Here is a 20,676-nt window from a genome sequence, read left to right on the forward strand (position 1 = left end):
AGGGGAGGGGAGGGGAGGGGAGGGCTGGTAGCAGCGCATGCCGTAGGTACGCCACGTACGCAACGGCTCCACCTAACGTGCGTGTGTACGCCCTCGCCTCGCCTCGCTGTTCCTGCCTAACCAACTGTCCAAACAACTGTTCCTGGCTGCGCCTTCGCTTTCCAACACCATTTTTGCAAACCCCTCAAAACCCCAAACAACAACAGAGACGTTCAGCGAGGAGGAGCGCGAGGCCATGATGGACTCGCTGCGTGAGGCCACGCGCAACACCATGTTTGACCAGTGGCTGGAGGCGGTGCAGGCGGGAGCAGTGGGGCCGCCGGGGACCGCGCCGGGGGCCGCGGCGGCGGCGGCAGCAGCAGCGGCGGCGGCGGGGCCGGCAGCAGTGGGCGACGAGTACGGCACATCCCAGCACCAGTACCAGGGGTACCCGGGGCAAGGGCAGCAGCATCAGCAGGGCCAGCAGCAGCAGCATCAGGGGCCGCTGCCGCGGCTGAGCCACTCGCAGCAGCAGCCGCTTCAGCACGTGGCCGAGTACCTGGCGGGGGCGGGCGCAGGGGCGGGCGCGGGGGCGGGGGCAGAGGCTCCGGGGTCAAGCGCCGGCCCGACCGCAGGAACGGGAACGGGAGCGGGGACAGCGCCAGCGGCGCCGCGCTCAATCGCAGCCGCGGCAGCGTCAGCCGCAGCCGCACCAACCTCACCGACTGCGCCCGCGACGCGGCCGTCCTGTGCCACGCCGCCGCTGCCGCCGCACACGCCCTCCGCCGGCGCCGCAGGCGCGGGCGCAGGCGCCTCCGCCTCTGCGTCGGGCTCCTCGTTCCGTCCTGGCTGGGAGGACATCTTCCGCATGAACCAGCAGCAGCTGGAGGCGGCCATACACCGCGTGTCCAACGACCCCACACTGGAGCCGGAGCGCAAGGCCTACCTCATGCAGGTGTGTGTGTGTGTGTGTGTGTGTGTGTGTGTGTGTGTGTGTGTGTGTGTGTGTGTGTGTGTGTGTGCGGGTGCGGGTGCGCGCGTGTGTGTGTGTGTTAACAAACGAAACGAAAGCCCGTGTGTGTGTGTGTCAAAAAAATGTGTGTGTTGTATGTGTTTGGGGAGGTGGGGGAGGAGGAGGACGGGGAGGGCCGAAGCGGGGCGGGGCGGGACAGGAGGGGGCTGAGACACGGGCTGGGCGGGGCGGGGCGGGGGCAGGGGCAGGGGCAGGGGCAGGGGCAGGGGCAGGGGCAGGGGCAGGGGCAGGCGCAGGGTTTAGGCCCACGGTTTAGGCCTTTGGCTTCCGGCGGGACGAAAGGAAGTCGCCAGGTAGCCGGGACTTGACTGAGGGTAGTGCAACCTGTGTCACGGTACCCAACGTGATTGCCGTTATATTCCACTCTACTCCACCCCAACCTGCCGCGCCGCACCCCGCCCCCTCCAGAACATCATGGTGTCCAAGTACATCGTCGCGCAGCAGCGCCGCATGTGCGAGTCCCACGGCAGCAGCAGCAGCAGCAGCGCCGCCGCAGGCGGCTGTAGCAGCAGCAGCAGCACCTTCGGCGCCGGCGCGGTTGCCGGCAGTAGCAGCAGCATCATGAGCAGCGGCGCCGCCGGCGCCACGTGCGGTCACGGCACGCCTGCGGCGCCGGAGGCCGCCGCCGCCGCCGCCGCCGCCGCCGCCGCGACTGTCTCGCCTGCTGCAGCCACTGCTACAGCCGCCGCTGCTGCAGCCACTGCTACAGCCGCCGCTGGTGCTACTGCCGCTCGGCAGCTGCACCAGACGTGGCACGACGCGGCGGGCGGGGTGCTGGGCTGCGGCCACTACCAGCGCAAGTGTCAACTGGTGGCGCCCTGCTGCGGCGGCGTGTACACCTGCAGGTGAGGAGTTGGGGAGTTTGGGAGATGGGGGGTTGTAAACAACAGCCGAGACTAAATCAAACCAGCGGAGCAACAGGCAGAGGCGACAGGGGATGGGGGCGGTAGTTATATGGGAGTGGGTGGGGGAGGGGCGCGGTCACAACACGCTGTATATAGGCCCAGGAGGTGTGGGGCCCGGAAGGGCGCGGGGGTGGGCGAGAGAAAGCTGGTCGTGGCTTTCGGAAGGACAGCCGGTGCAATGGGTACATACCGCGCAGTCTGTAAACCCAACCACCGTTACACCGCCACCACCCGCCACCACCCGCCCACTACTGTTCCTTGCTAGGGTTTACTTTGGGCTGGTATGTAGCTCCTTAACTAATCATGAATGCAACCCCACCCACCCGCTTTTCCAAACATTCCTGCAACCCCCACCACCTCCTCACCTCCCCACCCCCACCTCCTCCCAACCTCCCCCTCCTCACCTCCCACCCCCAGGCTGTGCCACGACGAGGCAGCTGACCACCGCATGGACCGCTACGCCGTCAGCGAGATGCGCTGCATGTCCTGCGGCGAGCGGCAGCCCGTGGCGGCCGCCTGCCGCGCCTGCGCCGCCAACATGGCGCGCTACTACTGCAACATCTGCCACCTCTTCGATGACGAGCCCGGCAAGGACATCTACCACTGCCCCTTCTGCAACGTGTGCAGGTGTGAGGGGCTGGCGTTGGGGTTTGGGGCTGGGGTTTGGGGCGGGGGGTTGGGCGGGGAGTTGGGCGGGGGGTTGAGGTTGGGGGCGGGCGGGCCGGGGCGGGGCGGGGTGGCGTATTGGGGTGAGGCTGGCAGTCGGACCCAGACCAGGAAACTAAGCAGGTTGTTTCGCACTCACCGCGCCTTGGACGGGAGGCCCTTGTCGCGGCCTCTTTGATTGCCGGCTCCCCTTCAACTTTTACTACCCCTGCTTGTATCCTGTTCCCCATATTTTTAATCGTGCAACCCCCTCCCTACCGTTTCCTTAACTAGTCATGACTGTAACCCTCCCCTCCCCACGCCTCCCCCACGCCTCCCCCCTTCCCGCCCTACAGGCGCGGCCGCGGTCTGGGCGTGGACTTCTTCCACTGCATGAACTGCAACGCCTGCATGAGCTTGTCGCTGTTCAGCAGCCACAAGTGCCGCGAGAAGTGCATCGAGGGCAACTGCCCCGTGTGCCATGAGGCGCTGTTTGACAGCAGCCAGCCCATCAAGGTGCGGCGGGGGGTTGTAGATACCAGCCCAAACTAAACCAAACCCAATGCAATAGAGCGAGGAGGAGAGCGTGGCCGATGCTTGACAACAGAGTGGAGGGAGAGGGAGAGGGGGAGGGGTTTGCAAAGATGGTTGGAAATGCGGTACAGGATGCACTGGGGTGTGTGTAGATACACGCGCAAACGGAATTGAACCCAATGCGGAAGAGCGGGAAAGGAGGAGGTGTGAAAGGTGTGGGTTGGGGGAAGGAGGCGGGGAGGGATGGGGGACGGGGTGCCGCGGGGTGGGGTGGGAACGGGGTGTGTGGCGTCCATTCACAGTAAGCAAACAAGGGGCACGAGGATGCAGGACACGATAACCTGAGCCGTGTCCCGAACCTCCCACACCACTACCACCTGCCTTCCCCCTTCATACTGCCGGCACTTTATATCTGTGATTTGATAACTCTGTCCTGCACCTGAACGGCTTCCCCCTACGCCTTCACTTCTTAATTAATCATGAATATGCCCCTGCCCCGCCGCCGCGCAGGAGCTGCCGTGCGGGCACTTCATGCACAGCACCTGCTTCTCCACCTACACCCGCTACAACTACACCTGCCCGCTGTGCTGCAAGTCCGTGGGTGACATGTCCGTCTACTTCCAGGTGCGGGGCTGCGGGGGCGGGGTACAGGGGCGGGGATCGTGTCTGCGAGCTTTTGGGGGGCCAGAGAGGCGCGGGGTTGCGTGTGTGTTGCTTGGGAGTGGGAGTCAATGCTGAGTACAACGATGTGCTGGCGGTTGTGGCGGGCGGCGCGGTACGCATGTGTGGGAGCAGGCCAGTTGCGAGTCTTTCTCTGCCAGACATCCGCACTTGGCGCATTATTCCTGGCTGCGGCGCAGCCTGGTTGCCTTGCCCGTCAGGGTTGGCGTCTGCAGCTGCTTGACTCGCCGACTGTATGACTGTCTGGCTGACGCTCTTCAATGTGCCTGGCTACAACTCCGCTACTCCCAAATTAATCATGAATGTAACCCCCTTAGCTTGGTTTGGTTCAGTTTGGGCTGGTATTTACAACCCGCCTTTCCGCCCCCCCCCTCCCCCTCCATCGCCGCCCAGATGCTTGACTCGCTGCTGGCGGCGGAGCGGCTGCCGCCCGAGTACTCGGGACGCATGCAGCAGGTGCGTGCGTGCGTGGGGCTACTGCGTGGTGTGTGCGGCGTGGGCGGCGGCGCTGGGGCGGCAGTGGGGCGGCGGTGGGAAGGGGCTGTGGGGAGGGGCTTGTGTGGGTGGCGTGGGGCGGCCTGGTGGGGCGGCGGTGGGGCGGCGCTGGGGAGGGGCTGGTGTGGCCGGTCGTAGGGGGGTCGCTTGCGGATCAACACTGTGCTCTCCCCCTCCCCTGGCTACAGCTACTGATTAAATCAACGAGTGCTAACTCCACCGCTACGCTTTTCTTACGTGTGCCCTCCTCACGTGCTGCCTCAGGTGCTGTGCAACGACTGCGGCAAAATGGGCTTCGCGCCCTTCCACTTCGTGTACCACTCCTGCCCGCACTGCCGCTCCTACAACACTCGCGTGCTGTGAGAGGAGGCGGCGGGAGGGGATGGGGGCGAGCGGGCAGGGGCCCGCGGCCGGAGGGAAGTGCCCAGGCGCGGGCCACGCGTATGGGTTATGGGGTATGGGGGGCCGTGTGTGTGCGGCGGGGCCAGGCGTCACGCCAGAAGGCTAGCCAGGCGTCACGCCAGCAGGCTAGCCAGGCGTCACGCCAGAAGGCTAGCCAGGCGTTACGCCAAACTAGCCAGGCCAGACGTCACGCCAAGTTGCTAGCCAGGCGGACGTCGCCGTTGGGAGCTTGGAGTGGGAGGCCGCAGGCGAAAGCAGAGGAGGCGGGAGCGGCCGGCCGAGTCCACGCGCGGTGCGGCGGGGCTGTGGGATAAACGGAGCTGGAGCGGAGTGATGGGCACACGTTTTGACGCACCGTGCTCGCCAAATGAGTGCGCACTGCTGCAAACTTCAACCGAGCGACGGGATAACTGTGCGTGCTTGTTACGGCTGCTCTTTTGCGGCACAAGCAATTTGCAGAGAGACCTGCCGAGTGTCAATGACAGCTGTGACGCTCGGGAGAGCCGCGGCCCACAAGGTGATTGTTTGGAACGGCGCATGTGTCGGGGTCAACCCCACCGCGCCGACGGAGAGGATGTCATTTCAACTCAAAAACACTGACACGTAACGCGCATCCGATGTGCATACCGTACTCGTGTTCCCCGGTTTGCCGAAGTATTACTGAAGGTGGCTAGATAGAGGTGTGTACATGAGATGAGCGCGTCTTTGCCAGCGCAGTGTGTGTTGTGCGGGTGTCATCTAGAGGTCGATGCCTCGCCCCGCTCATATTTGTGAATGTGTGTGTTTGCGGACGAATGCGGGTGAAAGGTTGGGTTTGCGTTGAAGGTGAGCCGATAACAGGATTTGTAACAGTTGTGGTGTGTTGTCTGCCATGCAAGTGCGCATGGGTGCGCGGGGCGCGTGTGTTTCTTGTTTGCGGGCACCTGGATTGGATGTGAGGTGACCTGTTTGAGTTCCTGGTTTACGTTTGCCTTCAATGCGCCGTATTGAGAGGGTGTCGGGACCCGAGAGAGAAATCAGCTGCGTGTCTGTTACGGCACGGACACAGACGCCCATCATCTGTGTCGCATCATAATGACTGCAGGCATGAGTTGTTGCTGGCTCCTGCCGTCGCCCAGGACGCTGCCTGGTTGACGGGGGTCCGGGGCGTGGCAATAAGTAGAAAAACGTGATGAGCAGGCGTGAGTGCCCAGTGGCAAGAGATTCAGCAACACAGGCTGAAGTAGCGGGCTTGAGAGCGTTTGGAGCCGCTTTTAAGAATTCTGAGAATAAGACGAAGTTGCTGATAGAGTCGAGCTGAATGAGCGTGTGCTAGTCGACGGACTCTGTTTCTCTTTTTTGCTCATGCAAGGACGGCCGCGCTCTTGCTGAGTTTCGAGGGTCAGAAGGCTAGAGATGCTCAAGTCAGGGAGGCCGTACGTTGGCAGCGTTTGATCACATACTTGCATTTGCCGGGATGAGGAGAGGGACGGAAAAGTAGGTGCGCTGCCGCCGCTGTGGCCGTCGCAGCTGGGGTTACCGGTAATGGGCTTCACACGGGGTGATGTGGAACGTGGGCAGGCGTAGCAATGACTTGGCGCCGTACTGTGTAACTAACTGCGCCCCACGCTAGCGGACTGTCAGTGCCCAGACGACCTGGGTCCGCGTTCCCACACGCTTCGACGACACGAAGCAACAATCTGTTTGGTCTACTCCTAGCAGGTCCGTGATGTGCTCCTAGGTAGGACAGGCGGTAACCGGAACGGTGTAAGGGGGCTAACACTGAGCAGGCCGCAGGTCTGACAGCCGCTCTTCACATCACGACCCCAGGCCGGACGGCGTGATGACAGTGATGGCATGTGATTTGCAATCCGGAACCGCTCCCTCTCCTCCTCCATCCACCAGCCCCGCCCCCACACCCAACACCACCGCGATCATGAGAGATCAGGTGCAGCCATGCTCTAAAGGCTATAGAGGCTAATGAGGTTGCAGTTGTATGGTTTTGCTTTGTCTCATCCCATTCGCTGTGAGCAGAATCGGTGTTGTGCTGAGGGTGTGTTGTGCCCCATTCTGTGCCCGGCGGCGGCCGGATGTCAGGCAACCCGAGGATGGCCCACGGGCCACGGTGCATGCGTGGGTGGGCCTTTACCGCACGTGATGACGGAGAAAGAATGCCCGCAAGAGGTTAACAGATGGTGGGGCATAGCCGCAGCAACCGAAAAGGCCTATACCATACAGGATCGGGTCATGGTTGCGGACGTGCCCTTACAGCCACTCACAGCCCCACATCCAGAGCCGGCGTTCATCCCCTGAGCTGGTCAAACCTTGCCCTGCCCCATACATCATCACGTGCCCACACACTGATGCCGAGCCAATGACATGCAGGCCCTGTCCCACCTGCTGCAACACCGTAACACGCATAGCTCGCATGACCCATGTGCAAGTTTCCATAACTCATGTGCAGTAAGTAGATGGGACCCGCAACACCACTGCTGCACTTCAGGAGCCGCAGCAATCCACCCTCCAGACCGTGGCTACGGGCCAGGAACGAGGGCCATTCATAAACGCAACATCCCTTGAAATCTGAACACCCCAACTGGTGCCCATTGCGGCGCTGTAACTGGGACGCCCCCACCTCCAAATCTACGTCCGTCTCCATCACATTGCCCGCGTCTCCACCCGACCCCACCCCTGCCTAAGCCTTGAATTCCACATTTCCGTCAGCGCCAACGCTCTCCTCTCATTCTGGCCTGCTAGCAGCTGCACACAACCACACCAGACACAACGACACCAGACACTGCTGGCGTTCCATCGGTACACGCCACATGCTCAGACACCACATTCACGCCCAGAAATACCTGCCTCGACACAACACGCCTCTGCGCCATGCGCCCGCACATTTAGCTCATTACTCCGAAGCTGCTCCTAAGCTTCTCCACTATGTTGCTAACTACTTTGCGTGCTTCTGAATGAGGCTCTCCAGCATGTCGGCTCGGGCGCCGCTGAAGCTCTCCACGCGTCGTCCGCCCTTGTAGTAGACAAACGTGGGCTGCGGGGGCATGTTGGTGGCGGAGGGGCACAAGCATGGAGAAGGGGTTGTGCGTACCGCACGTGGAGGAGGGTGGGCTGAATACGGCACGACCGCTGACTGACCAGAGCGTCCTCAGGCGTGCTCATGCACTACGTATACGCCTACACGGTGGTATCTTTCCCCACCCACAACTCTCCAACCACAGCTCCCCACCCGCCACTCGCCACCCCCACCACCCACCACGCCCGTAATGCTGTGGTCGTTGACAGTGTTCCCCAGCGCGGTGTTGTCAATGTCAATCTTCACAAACGTCACCTGCGGCATCACAAAGGAAAACAATATTGTATTCCTTTCCCACCCCTTCGGCTCCTGGCGCCTGGCTTATAGCCTGTCGGCGCCGCCCCTCTCTCTCAGATAGCAACCGACCCGCTCCGTTTGCAACCCGTGGCAACGTGCCAAATACGCGAACCCGTCAGGCCCCGCCACCGTCTGGCGACTGGGCTCCACGCTCCACCACTCACGTCTGTGTACTTGTTGGAGAGGGAGCTGAACACCGGCGCAATCTGTGGGATCAAATTTTGGCAGAGAAACACGCACAACAAGATGTAAGGGGAGGCGACGGATCTGAAGAGTCGCCACAGGTGTGTGAAGCTCTGCGCGAAAAAGCTAGTGACATGCGGCACGCGCGGAAGACGCGGACACGCGCCGAAGAGCAAGCACTGGACTCCTGCCCTGCCCGCAAAACCCGCTGTGCGAGACGTAATACGGCACACACTGAGCCGCAGTGACGGCACGCATCGTGGCGTAGCATTGCTGGTCGCCTGGCATGGGTGAGGCCCCTCCGTCCGAGCGACCGACGGCCCCGACCCCTGATTCCAACCCCAGCACTGGTGCCGGCCCCGGCCGCTCCCCGTACGTGAGCGTACATGCACGTACACAAACGCACATGCACACGCACACACGCCTGGCACGCACCATGCGGCAGGGCCCGCACCACTTGGCTGTGAAGTCGCATATCATGAGCGAACCGCTGCCTGTGTTGCTCATATGACATGGAGAAAGAAGCGCGGCGAAAGGTAGGTGAGACTCCCGGGCCCAGCCCACGCCCAGACACGCCCAGACACGCGCAGCCCCCCTGCCGTGCCCTGCCGCGTCAGCTCCCACAGAGGGGAGACATCAGCAACCACCGCCGGGATACGCCCTTGTACCCACTGCTGTGCTAGTCACGAAAGAAGCGCCTGCCTCTGGGCCTGTCCCAAGTGGCCATGCACGGCACTTCCGCACCTGCGACATCCGCCAGCTTAGCTGAGAAGTCCTGGTCGCTGGTCACCTCCACCACACGGTCAGGAGCACCTGTGCAAGCCGCGCCAAGTATAACCAATACGTGAGCTCCGGGCCAAGCAAGTTGTGCGATGTGTCGGTGCCTCGCGCCAAGCTTGCGCGCACCGGCTGTCGCGAAGCCCGCGCTGCAGGTTTGCGTCACTGTAGTTGCCGCATTGAGCGTCCGGAGCAGGTACTGGCCGCTGCGAGCGGACCGGCCGATGGTCGAAAGCATCTTTCTGGAGTTGCAAGCACTTGCTCAAGTACTACGCTTGGTATGTAGAGTACGTGTATAGCGTAATGAAATATGTGTAAACCGGAATTGAAGCTGCCAAAAATGAGACGCGCATGCAAGTGCAACACTCGTCTCGTCTAAACCGCTCGCCGCCAAGTGTTCGCTCAGCACCCCTTACATTCTGTGATTGCTTTGAAGCACACAAAGACGCGGAATTCGGCATGGCCCGCGGGTCTTGTCGAGAACGTGGCCGCACCCCGCCAGCAGCGCCAAGGGCAGCGCCGGTGCTTGCGCTGCTCGCGTTCGCGCTTTCCTCCCAGCTCGCCCCCGCCACCGTGTGGGCCCGCACATCTGACTCGCTACACAGCAGCAATGCCGTTCGGCGTCGCGCTCTGCTTGAAGACACAGCCCCCCGCGCTGCCCACTCACCCTCTCTTGACAGCTCATTACACGTCAAAGGCGGCAGTGGCAGCAGTGACAACAGCAGCAGCAGCAGTAGCGACGCCATTTCACTTGGGGGCGGGTAGTTGCGCAGGCGGACGGCTGGGAAGCTGCGCTGGGGGCTGAAGTCGAGCGTGCGTGGCTGGCTGTTGCCACACGGTGCGGCTGGGAGCGGACAGTTGCGTGCGGCGCCGGCGGGTGCAAGTTGTGAGCCACGCTGGAATAACAGATTCACAGTTGGATACCTGGTTGTACGGAAAGCATTAGAGAAGCTGCCAGACTGTAGTGAAACGCGGATATTGACGCAAGTTGGGTACCTGTACCACTGCGCGTACTCTTGGTGGGCGGCCGCGGAGATGTTGCGAGTGGGGGGCTTGGGGGGCTGAGGTGCGATCGGGGCCGTACCAAGGGCTGGGCTGCGGGTGCTAGAAACGGCTGCGGCAGTGGCTGGCACTGGCTGGCCGCTGCCGCCCACGATATGTTGCCAACCACAGTTATTCAGGCCATTGAAGCCATGAACGCCCTGCTGCAGATTTTGGATGGCTGGAGGTAGACCGCGGCTGGGCTGGCAGCACGCTGCGCGAGATGCTAACTGCGAAGGAATTGACAGGCACCGAAGTCTGAGTAATAGTAGTCATCAGGTTCTGACTCAGCAACGGCCACGAAATGCGCCACGAACGGAGGACAGCGCGGGGGTTGCAAGGCGCGTCCGGGTAGTACGGCGTGCTCCATGGGCGACGTCATGCCCATGCATGGACGCTCGGTGGATCAACCAGAGCGGACCTACTAGCGTTGGAAGCCAATAGAGAAGCGAGGATAAGAGACGAATTCGAGGCGCCATAATGTTACAAGAGTTGGAAGGGTGACGCGCACTCTGTAATCCGACTCTTGAGGTCAGGGCGCCTGAGAGCTATCTACACTCGGGTGATCAATCCGTTATCTATACTGTTCACCCCGTATTGACCCCGCAATGCAAAATGCTGTACATCCGACGAGTATGTACCAAGCCAAACATCCACCATGTCAAACACCGTCTATGACACGTTTCGTCCGCCTGACGCCATCCGGTGCGACACTCACAAAAATGCCATACGTGGGCAAGCAGTGCTAAGCAAAAACGCCCGTAGGCTACAGTATTTCACACATAAGATAAGCTTTGGCAGACGCGTAGGGGTCGCGGTGAGTTCATGCAGCTTTTCGCAGCCTTCAGGCCCCACACCACGCAATGCGCCACCGCCTGTTACTGCCAGGCCGTGGATGTCAACGGCCCGAGGGCACTGCAGCCCAGCATCTAGCGGCCGGCCGCCTGCTTCTTAGGCAATCTCGGTCACCTTGCCGGTGGCGAGATCGTACACGCCGCCCACGATCTTGAGCTTGCCCTCCTTCACAAGCCCCTGCAGCACGGGCGACACCTGCATGCGCAAGAGGGGCCGGGTGCGCACAACACAATCAGCGGCGACACAAAGAGACCAATTCAGTCGCTCACGGGCATGCGTGCGGACTCTCTGGGTGCCGTACAGCCAGGTTGTCCAACACGCCCAGTGCACCGACAGAGGGCCGGCGGCAACGTCTTCTGCCAGCACCCGGGAACGGCGCTGCTATCTCCCCCCTCTTGTTACCCAGGCCCATTGCGGGTACTTACAACCCCCCTCATGTTACCCAGGCCGGCTCACCTTGAGCTGCTCCATCTGGACCTTGACGTTCTCGGCAATGGCACCGTCAACGTCGCCAGCCTGAGCCTTCTTGCAGGCCGGGCTGATGCTGTGGGTCGGGAAGCAACCGCCACACACAACATGATCGTCACAATACCGTTATCGGGAAGGACACGCAAGAGCCCCGGTCCCACTCGCGCCGTCCACTGCTAGACCCGCTTGACGATGCACCGGCAGCAGCGCCCCCCGCCCCTTAGCACACAACCGCACCTGTAGTAGAGAGAGGAGATGACGCCAGGCACGGCGGCGCCGTTCATGGTGGCCGCCACGGCGCCGCAAGCGCTGTGGCCCAGCACCATAAGCACCTTGGAGCCCAGGACGGCCGTGCCGAACTCCAGCGACGCCGTGATCTCGTTGGTCACGATGTTGCCGGCCACGCGCGTCACGAACACGTCACCGAAGCTGCAAGATCCGGCAGCAGCAGCACGGAGCGGTCAGCAGGCGTGTGCAATTGCAGCCCACCGTGGCCCTGCCCCATCCCACATCCCGGCCCACCTCGCAGCCCGCCTCGCGCCCACCCACGGCACCCGCCCAGCTGCCCGCCACGTCCACTCACCCCTGGTCGAAGATGATCTCGACAGGCACGCGCGAGTCGGCGCAGGACAGGAAGGCGGCGAAGGGCTTCTGGCCCGCGGCGGTAGCCTTGACGCGGTCCAGGTTGCGCGTGGGGTGCGAGTCGTGCGGCTTGTTGTTCACGAAGCGCTGCAGGGGGGGAACGGCCGCAGCAGGGGTGGGGAACAGACTTAATGCGACATCTCGGCACCCCGCCACCGCGCCCCGGCCGACCTAATTACGCTGCATGGCAGGCGTGCGGCGGCAGACACGTGGGCGGATCCACGCACGCACGCACACCAACAGGGACTTGCGCCAGCCACCCCCAGCAAAGCCAACCAACCAACACACGGTGCCAGGCAGGCCTGAGCGACCCTCCTGCGCCACCGACCTTGTTGCCCTCGCGAAGGTACTCCAGGGCCTGGTCGGGGTCCGAGGGCGGGTTGGGGTGGGCGTGGAGGTGGCGCATCGGCATGCACGCGCCCATGCACGCCACGCGGCCGCAGCGGCAGGCGCAGCCCTTGTTGACAGCCTGAGGAAGCAGGGGCGGGGTGATGCGAGGTTGGTGTCACGAGCAGCGCTGCAGTCCATGCGGCATGTGTGCATATGCGGCGTGCATGCAAAATCAAAAACGCTTGCTGCTGCTTGCTCACCGAGGCGCCGCCCAGGGCGGCCGCGCGCTGCGCGAGCAGCGCCGAGCCGGTGCCCATCATGGCCGAGGCCTCGCCAGCCTGGCTGCGACCGAGGGTCGCGAACATGCGCAGAGCGGTAGCGACATTCCGCGACGACATGGCTGCAGGTGCTGCTGTTGCTGCTTCGAGAAGACAGGTATGGCAGTGCAAATTGCTGAAGCGAAGTAAGTTCGCGAGGCAAGTCGCAAGTTAGTCGTTTGATTTTCCTGAGGTAGGAGCGGCTTATAAACACTAAGGGCGCATTCCACCGATACGTAGAAATTCGTGGCGAGTTCCACCAACGCCAATCTCCAACCCGCCAACGCCCTGACCCGGCGTGTTGCTGGCATGTGTAATTTACGAGTGCAAACTGCGGGCGCGATACGACGAATGCATCAGGGGTTTGGGGAGTTCAACCCGGCGGTTGCGGTAAAACCCTGAAACCTGCAACCGCCTGGATTCGGGCCCCCGAACGGGCTTGGTCTCTTGGAATTTTGAAGTGGCCCGCGCGAACCTGAAGGCGAGAATATAGACCTATATTTAATACACTCTACTAAGTCTGGCGTGCCGGGCGACCGTAGGAGCGAGCTCCGAAGCTTGGCCAACATCCATCGTCGACATGCCGTCCTGCACAGCCGAGATCACATGCAAGTTCTGCGGGGTTGAAGCACTGGCACGGGCAGTCTGGCCCAGCAGCTTCGCGGTAGAGGGGGTCTCGTTGGCCTCGAAGTTAGCACACACCACCACGGAACCATCCTCACCCGCGCTGCGAGCGCCGCCCCAACTCGCGCTCGCCTCGACCCCACAAAATTGGTTGTAGCAATGTCCGGCCAGAATTCTGACCTTATGGGAGGGAGGCTTGCACAACCCTACATGATCCTTGCCAGCGTGTTTAAAAACAGTCCGAGTGTGTCCCGGGTGCCGCACAGCCCTTTCCGTGCGGGGGGTCTTGGGGGCGGGTAGGGGGATTCCCTGACGCCAAACTTGTCCCCCCTGAGTCCCCCACGCGCCCAGTCCCTCCGTCTGTGCAGTATTGACTTGCTGGTCAAAGTGGGTGGGCGGTCTGCGCTCGCCTCAGGTCGATGTGGGCGGGTCTTGGTGATCCAGCCACTGCAGCCAGAGAGACACCTGGGCAAGCCGGGTTCGCTTGGGGGTGTGCCCATACACGCCGTTCCGTCCAAAAAGACCAAACCTCGCGACATGCAGCGGAATGTGCAGCATGTGTGCACGAGAGCCTCCTGTCCGCAGAGTCAGTCCATTAAGCTTCAAACGTCGAATACACGGCAAAGGACAGGTGCTGGTAAAATGACTTGTCAACTGTCAAGGGACCTCGGTCACAAAAATGCCGGTTGGCAGAGCCTCGCATTTTGCGCCGGGATACATTTCGTTGTAACATTATGTACCTAAATACCATACGGAATATTCTGAGGCCCTGCCAGCCAACCAGCGAGTCAGAGGGACTGGGGCGTGGGGGATTCGGGGGGGACAAGTTTGGCGTCGGGGAATCCCCCTACCCGCCCCCAAGACCCCCCGCACGGAAAGGGCCGTGCGGCACCCGGGACACACTCGGACTGTGATTTTAACACGCTGGCAATGATCATGTGTAGGGTTGTGCAAGCTTCCCTCCCATAAGGTTAGAATTCTGGCCGGACATTTGCTACAACCAATTTTGTGGGGTCGGGGCGAGCGCAAGTTGGGGCGGCGCTCGCAGCGCGGGTGAGGATGGTTCCGTGGTGGTGTGTGCTAACTTCGAGGCCAACGAGACCCCCTCTACCGCGAAGCTGCTGGGCCAGACTGCCCGTGCCAGTGCTTCAACCCCGCAGAACTTGCATGTGATCTCGGCTGTGCAGGACGGCATGTCGACGATGGATGTTGGCCAAGCTTCGGAGCTCGCTCCTACGGTCGCCCGGCACGCCAGACTTAGTAGAGTGTATTAAATATAGGTCTATATTCTCGCCTTCAGGTTCGCGCGGGCCACTTCAAAATTCCAAGAGACCAAGCCCGTTCGGGGGCCCGAATCCAGGCGGTTGCAGGTTTCAGGGTTTTACCGCAACCGCCGGGTTGAACTCCCCAAACCCCTGATGCATTCGTCGTATCGCGCCCGCAGTTTGCACTCGTAAATTACACATGCCAGCAACACGCCGGGTCAGGGCGTTGGCGGGTTGGAGATTGGCGTTGGTGGAACTCGCCACGAATTTCTACGTATCGGTGGAATGCGCCCTTAGTGTTTATAAGCCGCTCCTACCTCAGGAAAATCAAACGACTAACTTGCGACTTGCCTCGCGAACTTACTTCGCTTCAGCAATTTGCACTGCCATACCTGTCTTCTCGAAGCAGCAACAGCAGCACCTGCAGCCATGTCGTCGCGGAATGTCGCTACCGCTCTGCGCATGTTCGCGACCCTCGGTCGCAGCCAGGCTGGCGAGGCCTCGGCCATGATGGGCACCGGCTCGGCGCTGCTCGCGCAGCGCGCGGCCGCCCTGGGCGGCGCCTCGGTGAGCAAGCAGCAGCAAGCGTTTTTGATTTTGCATGCACGCCGCACACGCACACATGCCGCATGGACTGCAGCGCTGCTGGTGACACCAACCTCGCATCGCCCCGCCCCTGCTTCCTCAGGCTGTTAACAAGGGCTGCAGCTGCCGCTGCGGCCGCGTGGCGTGCATGGGCGCGTGCATGCCGATGCGCCACCTCCACGCCCACCCCAACCCGCCCTCGGACCCCGACCAGGCCCTGGAGTACCTTCGCGAGGGCAACAAGGTCGGTGGCGCAGGAGGGTCGCTCAGGCCTGCCTGGCACCGTGTGTTGGTTGGTTGGCTTTGCTGGGGGTGGCTGGCGCAAGTCCCTGTTGGTGTGCGTGCGTGCGTGGATCCGCCAACGTGTCTGCCACCGCATGCCTCCCATGCAGCGTAATTAGGTCGGCCGGGGCGCGGTGGCGGGGTGCCGAGATGTCGCATTAAGTCCGTCCCCCATCCCTGCTGCGGCCGTTCCCCCGCTTGCAGCGCTTCGTGAACAACAAGCCGCACGACTCGCACCCCACGCGCAACCTGGACCGCGTCAAGGCCACCGCCGCGGGCCAGAAGCCCTTCGCCGCCTTCCTGTCCTGCGCCGACTCGCGCGTGCCTGTCGAGATCATCTTCGACCAGGGGTGAGTGGACGTGCGCAGCTGGGCGGGCGCCGTGGGTGGGCGCGAGGCGGGCTGCGAGGTGGGCCGGGATGTGGGATGGGGCAGGGCCACGGTGGGCTGCAATTGCACACGCCTGCTGACCGCTCCGTGCTGCTGCTGCCGGATCTGCAGCTTCGGTGACGTGTTCGTGACGCGCGTGGCCGGCAACATCGTGACCAACGAGATCACGGCGTCGCTGGAGTTCGGCACGGCCGTCCTGGGCTCCAAGGTGCTCATGGTGCTGGGCCACAGCGCTTGCGGCGCCGTGGCGGCCACCATGAACGGCGCCGCCGTGCCTGGCGTCATCTCCTCTCTCTACTACAGGTGCGTTTGTGTGCAAAGGGCGGGGAGCGCTGCTGCCTGTGTGCATCTTCAAGTGGATCTAGCAGTGGGACCGGGGCTCTTGCGTGTCCTTCCCTAAAACGGTTGCGTGACGATCATGTTGTGTGTGGCGGTTGCTTCCCGACCCACAGCATCAGCCCGGCCTGCAAGAAGGCTCAGGCTGGCGACGTTGACGGTGCCATTGCCGAGAACGTCAAGGTCCAGATGGAGCAGCTCAAGGTGAGCCGGCCTGGGTAACAAGAGGGGGGTTGTAAGTACCCGCAATGGGCCTGGGTAACAAGAGGGGGGAGATAGCAGCGCCGTTCCCGGGTGCTGGCAGAAGACGTTGCCGCCGGCCCTCTGTCGGTGCACTGGGCGTGTTGGACAACCTGGCTGTACGGCACCCAGAGAGTCCGCACGCATGCCCGTGAGCGACTGAATAGGTCTCTTTGTGTCGCCGCTGATTGTGTTGTGCGCACCCGGCCCCTCTTGCGCATGCAGGTGTCGCCCGTGCTGCAGGGGCTCGTGAAGGAGGGCAAGCTCAAGATCGTGGGCGGCGTGTACGACCTGGCCACCGGCAAGGTGACCGAGATCGCCTAAGAAGCAGGCGGCCGGCCGCCCGATTCTGGGTTGCGGTGCGCTCGGGCCGTTGACATCCACGGCCTGGCAGTAACAGGCGGTGGCGCATTGCGTGGTGTGGGGCCTTAAGGCTGCGAAAAGCTGCATGAACTCACCGCGACCCCTACGCGTCTGCCAAAGCTTATCCTTTGCGTGAAAACTGTAGCCTACGGGCGTTTTTGCTTAGCACTGCTTGCCCATGTATGGCATTTTTGTGAGTGTCGCACCGGATGGCGTCAGGCGGACGAAACGTGTCATAGACGGTGTTTGGCATGGTGGATGTTAGGTAGGCATGGTGTAGTACCCGTCGTATGTACAGCAATCTGCGTTTGCAGGGTCAATACGGGATGTACGGCTTATATAGATAACGGATTGATCACCCGAGTGTAGATAGCTCTCAGGGGTCCAAGCTCAAGAGTCGGATTACAGAGTGCAAGTCACCCTTCCAACTCTTGCAACACAATGGCGCCTCGAATTCGTCTCTGATCCTCGCTTCTCTGTTGGCTTCCAACGCTAGCTAGTAGGCGAACGGCCACGGCTTTACCCGCGCTGTCGTGCACCACGTTCTACACAGGTGGAATCTGTTTGCGAACGCATTCCCAAACGGTCATGCTTCCGCTCTTCTTGCAAGCAGCCGTGCTCGTTCCAAAAAGTTCTTTCTCCAAGCCATGCCTTCAAGGCTGTACCAGAGTCATTCCAGCGTGCGTGTTACCTGCCGCACACCAGCCCAACAACCCCGGCCAGCCCAATATAAACGCTAGAACACTGTCCGGTTCCCAGCGTTTATGACGGGCTTCCAGGTAACATGTCCCTTTGCGCTTTTGTGACCGCTTGCCGGCTTCCTATGCTTCTGCCGAGCGACGACATCAACTTGCGCATTCGCATATCAGCGCGCTTCGGCATGCATGTAGTTGATGATGGGAGAGTGCATGCGATGCTGCTGTAACTAGGAACCCACCCGCGGCCGGGCGGGACGTGTGCTGAGCTCCCCAGACGCTCCTTCTTGCCCTGGTGAGCCAGGGAGCTGTCCCATGCCTCGCAGGCAGTTGCGGGTACGTGTGGCCTCCCCCGAGGTGCGTGCATGGGTGGGTAGCGGCGACAGCTTGCTCGAACGCTCGGGCCATGACCATGGCTAGAACATGTTCATTAGGCCAGGGCCAGGGTCGCCATCCCTACTCATAGCAGTTTCAGCCCTTGAGTTGTTCTTGCACGCACCAGTTCGCTCAGCACCCCTTACAGTCTGTAATTGCTTTAAAGCACACAAAGACGCGGAATTCAGCATGGCCCGCGGGTCTTGTCGAGGAAACGTGCCAAGGGCAGCGCCGGTGCTTGCGCTGCTCGCGCTCGCGCTTTCCTCCCAGCTCGCCCCCGCCACCGTGTGGGCCCGCACATCTGGCTCGCTACACAGCAGCAATGCCGTTCGGCGTCGCGCTCTGCTCGAAGACAAAGCCCCCCGCGCTGCCCACTCACCGTCTGTTGACAGCTCATTGGACGGCAAACGCCGCAGTGTCAGCAGTGACAACAGCAGCAATAGCAGTAGCGACGACGCAATTCCGCGCAGTAGCACCCACGCCCCCACTTCCCCAGCACCTGCCCAGCAGGGGGGTGGCGGCGCCGACTCGTCGCTGCTGGCGCTGACACGCGTGCGCAGCCCGGCGCCGTACCCTGTACGGCTGGTGGGGCAGCTGAGGAACGGCTGTACGGCATTCCTGGCGGGGCCGTGCCACGTGGTAACCGTGGCACACTGCGTGTACGACCCGGAGCGACGCATCTGGTGGCCGGGTCTGGAGTTCAGCGCAGGTGCTGTAACTGTTGGGAAGGGAAGGGAAGGGAAGGGAGAGGCAGGGTGACAGTCGCAGGATGTCGCAGCATGCTGGCAAGCCACGACGCACTACTCCGCAGCTTGCATCATGTCTAGCAAAGGAGCGGGCGCCGTCAACGAACCCAGCACCTTGCTTGGCAAAAACCTGCCACCACCTTCCCCTCCCGGCCGTCTTTCTGCTCTTTGTCTGTGCCCTCAAACAGGCCGCAACGGCGCGGGAGACTGGGACCCGGAGGGCAGCGTGACGTGGCGGGCCGCCGAGGTGCCCGACGGCTGGAAGCGGCGAGGCCGGAGCGGTGGCGGCGGCGGCGGCGGCGGCGGCGGTAGCGGTGACGGCAGTGTTGATGGTGAAGGCGGCGCGTCGGCAGCAGCGGAGTCATCTGCAGCAGCAAAGGCGGAGCGGTATGATGTGGCGGTGGTGGTGCTGGCAGAGCCGCTGGGCCGGCGGCTGGGCTGGATGGACGTGGGCTGTGGCGGCGGCGGCAGCGGCGGCAGCGGCGGCAGCGGCAGCGACAGCGGCAGTGATGGCGGCAGTGGCGGCGGATGTGCGCCTGGGCCGTCGTCAGCAGGGCCTAGCAGGGGAGGAGGCGGCACGGCATGGGTCCAGGCAAGGGCCGTGCGCTGCTGCTGTGCTTTCCACCCGGCGTTGTGCTTTCCACCCGGCGTTGTGCTTTCCCCCTCTCACGCTGCCCACCTGGTTGGAGTGCGTGGGATTTTTTCGGTCCGGTTGTGTTCGCCATGCATGCCCTGTAAGCTGTCCACACACACACACACACACACACACACACGCACACGGGCGGCTTTGTTTTGTTGTTGATTGTAACACACACACACACGCGCACACATACTTACAATGTACACGCACACATATACATACACATACTCACACACACACATACACACATACACACACACACAAACACACACACATAATCGCAATGTGCACACGCACAGGTTGCCGGCTACCCCGACAACCGACCCAACGGCACGCTGTGGACGCAGCGCTGCCGCCTGCGCACACCGCGCCCGCCACCGCCGCCCGGCCCCGCACTGCTGCCGGGCACCTCGCCGGCGCCTGCGGCGGACGAAGGCGCAGCGACCAACAGCAGCAGCAGCCTAGAGCCGCTGATGCTGACTACCTACCACGACTGCGACACACGCGGCGGCAACTCCGGCTCGCCGCTCTGGGCTGTGCCTGCGCCTGATGGGCACTCCTTTCCCAGCTTCGAGGTGTGTGGTTGGTAGCGGATCGGCCCTCGCTCGGCCCGTCGTGACCCCTTTGTGCAACTGCCTGCCTGAGTGGCTGATGAGTCCCATCGCACGCCCAGCACGCACAACGCCAGGGGTGCCACCGCGGTGCAACGCCACCCTTGGGCAACGCCAACGAGGCCTGATACCACCAGATGACACCAACCCACTTTTACCCATCATAACAAACCCGTTGTCATCCTTGCTTCCGTCCTATCTCCTCCCTGCTGCCACCCCCCCCCCTCGGGTTCATTCAACATCATCAACATCATCAGCAGCGGCGCCGGCCCCGCGTCCTCGCTATGCATGTGGCCGGCGAGAGTCGCAGGCGCTGGGACGGCGGCGGCCGCCTGACTGCCAGCAGCGACCGCGGCGTTGCCGTCAGCTTCGTGGCAGCTGCCGGCGGCGGCGGCGGCGGCGGCGGCGGCGGCGGCGGAGGCAGTGGGGCCGTGGAGCGCGGGGAGACGGCAGCAACAGGGGAGGGGGAGCGCTGGCTGGACGCGGGTGCAGCGGCCTGGGTCCGGGCGGCAATCGCGCGGCACGGCGACTGCTGATGAACGCCTGAAACCGTACGTACTGTGACCGGATGCTAATGAGCATGGGAGATGCTTTAAGACTGACAATGCGAAGTCGAGGAAGCACTCGAGCGTGGCAGTCACTGACAGATCAAAGGGGCGCGGCTGCGGCCGGGTGGCGGGCCGTGGGACTGCGTTCCCTGTGCTACGTACGCTGTGTGCGTGCGCGTGGGGAACACTGTGCATGAGTGCTGATGCGTGCTGCGTGTTGCAGCGCGTTGATGGCGGCCGTGACGACTGGGCGAGGGTAGATGTGCTGCGCTAGTCTTGCTAGGACGCGATGCGTGGGATAAGGATGTAAGACAGTGAGACGC

The 20,676-nt window shown here is 62.6% G+C and overlaps 5 protein-coding genes across 6 annotated transcripts in view; 3 read left to right on the top strand and 2 right to left on the bottom strand.

Annotated features, from left to right (window-relative positions):
• Positions 1–6,658, top strand: part of CHLRE_05g248550v5 (uncharacterized protein) — a 14,897-nt gene extending 8,239 nt beyond the window's left edge. The window contains exons 14-20 of the mRNA XM_043062557.1: positions 207–934; positions 1,421–1,857; positions 2,335–2,544; positions 2,919–3,078; positions 3,607–3,720; positions 4,171–4,233; positions 4,537–6,658. Coding sequence (XP_042924592.1) covers positions 207–934; positions 1,421–1,857; positions 2,335–2,544; positions 2,919–3,078; positions 3,607–3,720; positions 4,171–4,233; positions 4,537–4,635 — 1,811 coding nt within the window. The 3' untranslated portion in view covers positions 4,636–6,658. The remainder of the gene's footprint in view (positions 1–206; positions 935–1,420; positions 1,858–2,334; positions 2,545–2,918; positions 3,079–3,606; positions 3,721–4,170; positions 4,234–4,536) is intronic.
• Positions 6,659–6,827: 169 nt separating this feature from the next.
• Positions 6,828–9,301, bottom strand: CHLRE_05g248500v5 (uncharacterized protein). The gene is made up of 6 exons (XM_001700719.2): positions 9,131–9,301; positions 8,969–9,037; positions 8,660–8,718; positions 8,206–8,247; positions 7,925–7,999; positions 6,828–7,702 (listed from the first exon to the last, which is right to left on the bottom strand). Exons 1-6 carry the CDS (start codon positions 9,237–9,239, stop codon positions 7,604–7,606), a joined length of 453 nt encoding a protein of 150 aa, XP_001700771.1. The 5' UTR covers positions 9,240–9,301; the 3' UTR covers positions 6,828–7,603.
• Positions 9,302–10,513: 1,212 nt separating this feature from the next.
• On the bottom strand, positions 10,514–12,821 carry CHLRE_05g248450v5 (uncharacterized protein). The gene is made up of 6 exons (XM_043062556.1): positions 12,598–12,821; positions 12,336–12,476; positions 11,949–12,094; positions 11,603–11,794; positions 11,354–11,441; positions 10,514–11,092 (listed from the first exon to the last, which is right to left on the bottom strand). The coding sequence occupies exons 1-6, from the start codon at positions 12,733–12,735 to the stop codon at positions 10,994–10,996; spliced, it is 804 nt and encodes a 267-aa protein (XP_042924593.1). The 5' UTR covers positions 12,736–12,821; the 3' UTR covers positions 10,514–10,993.
• Positions 12,822–14,886: 2,065 nt separating this feature from the next.
• On the top strand, positions 14,887–17,188 carry CHLRE_05g248400v5 (uncharacterized protein). The gene is made up of 6 exons (XM_043062553.1): positions 14,887–15,110; positions 15,232–15,372; positions 15,615–15,760; positions 15,911–16,102; positions 16,252–16,339; positions 16,601–17,188. Exons 1-6 carry the CDS (start codon positions 14,973–14,975, stop codon positions 16,697–16,699), a joined length of 804 nt encoding a protein of 267 aa, XP_042924594.1. The 5' UTR covers positions 14,887–14,972; the 3' UTR covers positions 16,700–17,188.
• Positions 17,189–17,861: 673 nt separating this feature from the next.
• CHLRE_05g248401v5 (uncharacterized protein) lies at positions 17,862–20,675 on the top strand. Of its 2 annotated transcripts, XM_043062554.1 has the most exons (4): positions 17,862–18,517; positions 18,743–19,146; positions 19,494–19,769; positions 20,066–20,675. In XM_043062554.1, exons 1-4 carry the CDS (start codon positions 17,998–18,000, stop codon positions 20,339–20,341), a joined length of 1,476 nt encoding a protein of 491 aa, XP_042924596.1. In that variant the 5' UTR covers positions 17,862–17,997; the 3' UTR covers positions 20,342–20,675. The 2 variants fall into 2 exon arrangements, with proteins under 2 accessions (XP_042924596.1, XP_042924595.1); XM_043062555.1 differs by lacking the exon at positions 20,066–20,675 and having other exon boundaries at positions 19,494–19,803.
• The last annotated feature ends 1 nt before the right edge of the window (position 20,676 follows it).

The sequence above is a fragment of the Chlamydomonas reinhardtii genome, chromosome 5 (genome assembly GCF_000002595.2).
Source record: "Chlamydomonas reinhardtii strain CC-503 cw92 mt+ chromosome 5, whole genome shotgun sequence".
In the NCBI taxonomy this organism is placed as follows: Eukaryota; Viridiplantae; Chlorophyta; class Chlorophyceae; order Chlamydomonadales; family Chlamydomonadaceae; genus Chlamydomonas; species Chlamydomonas reinhardtii.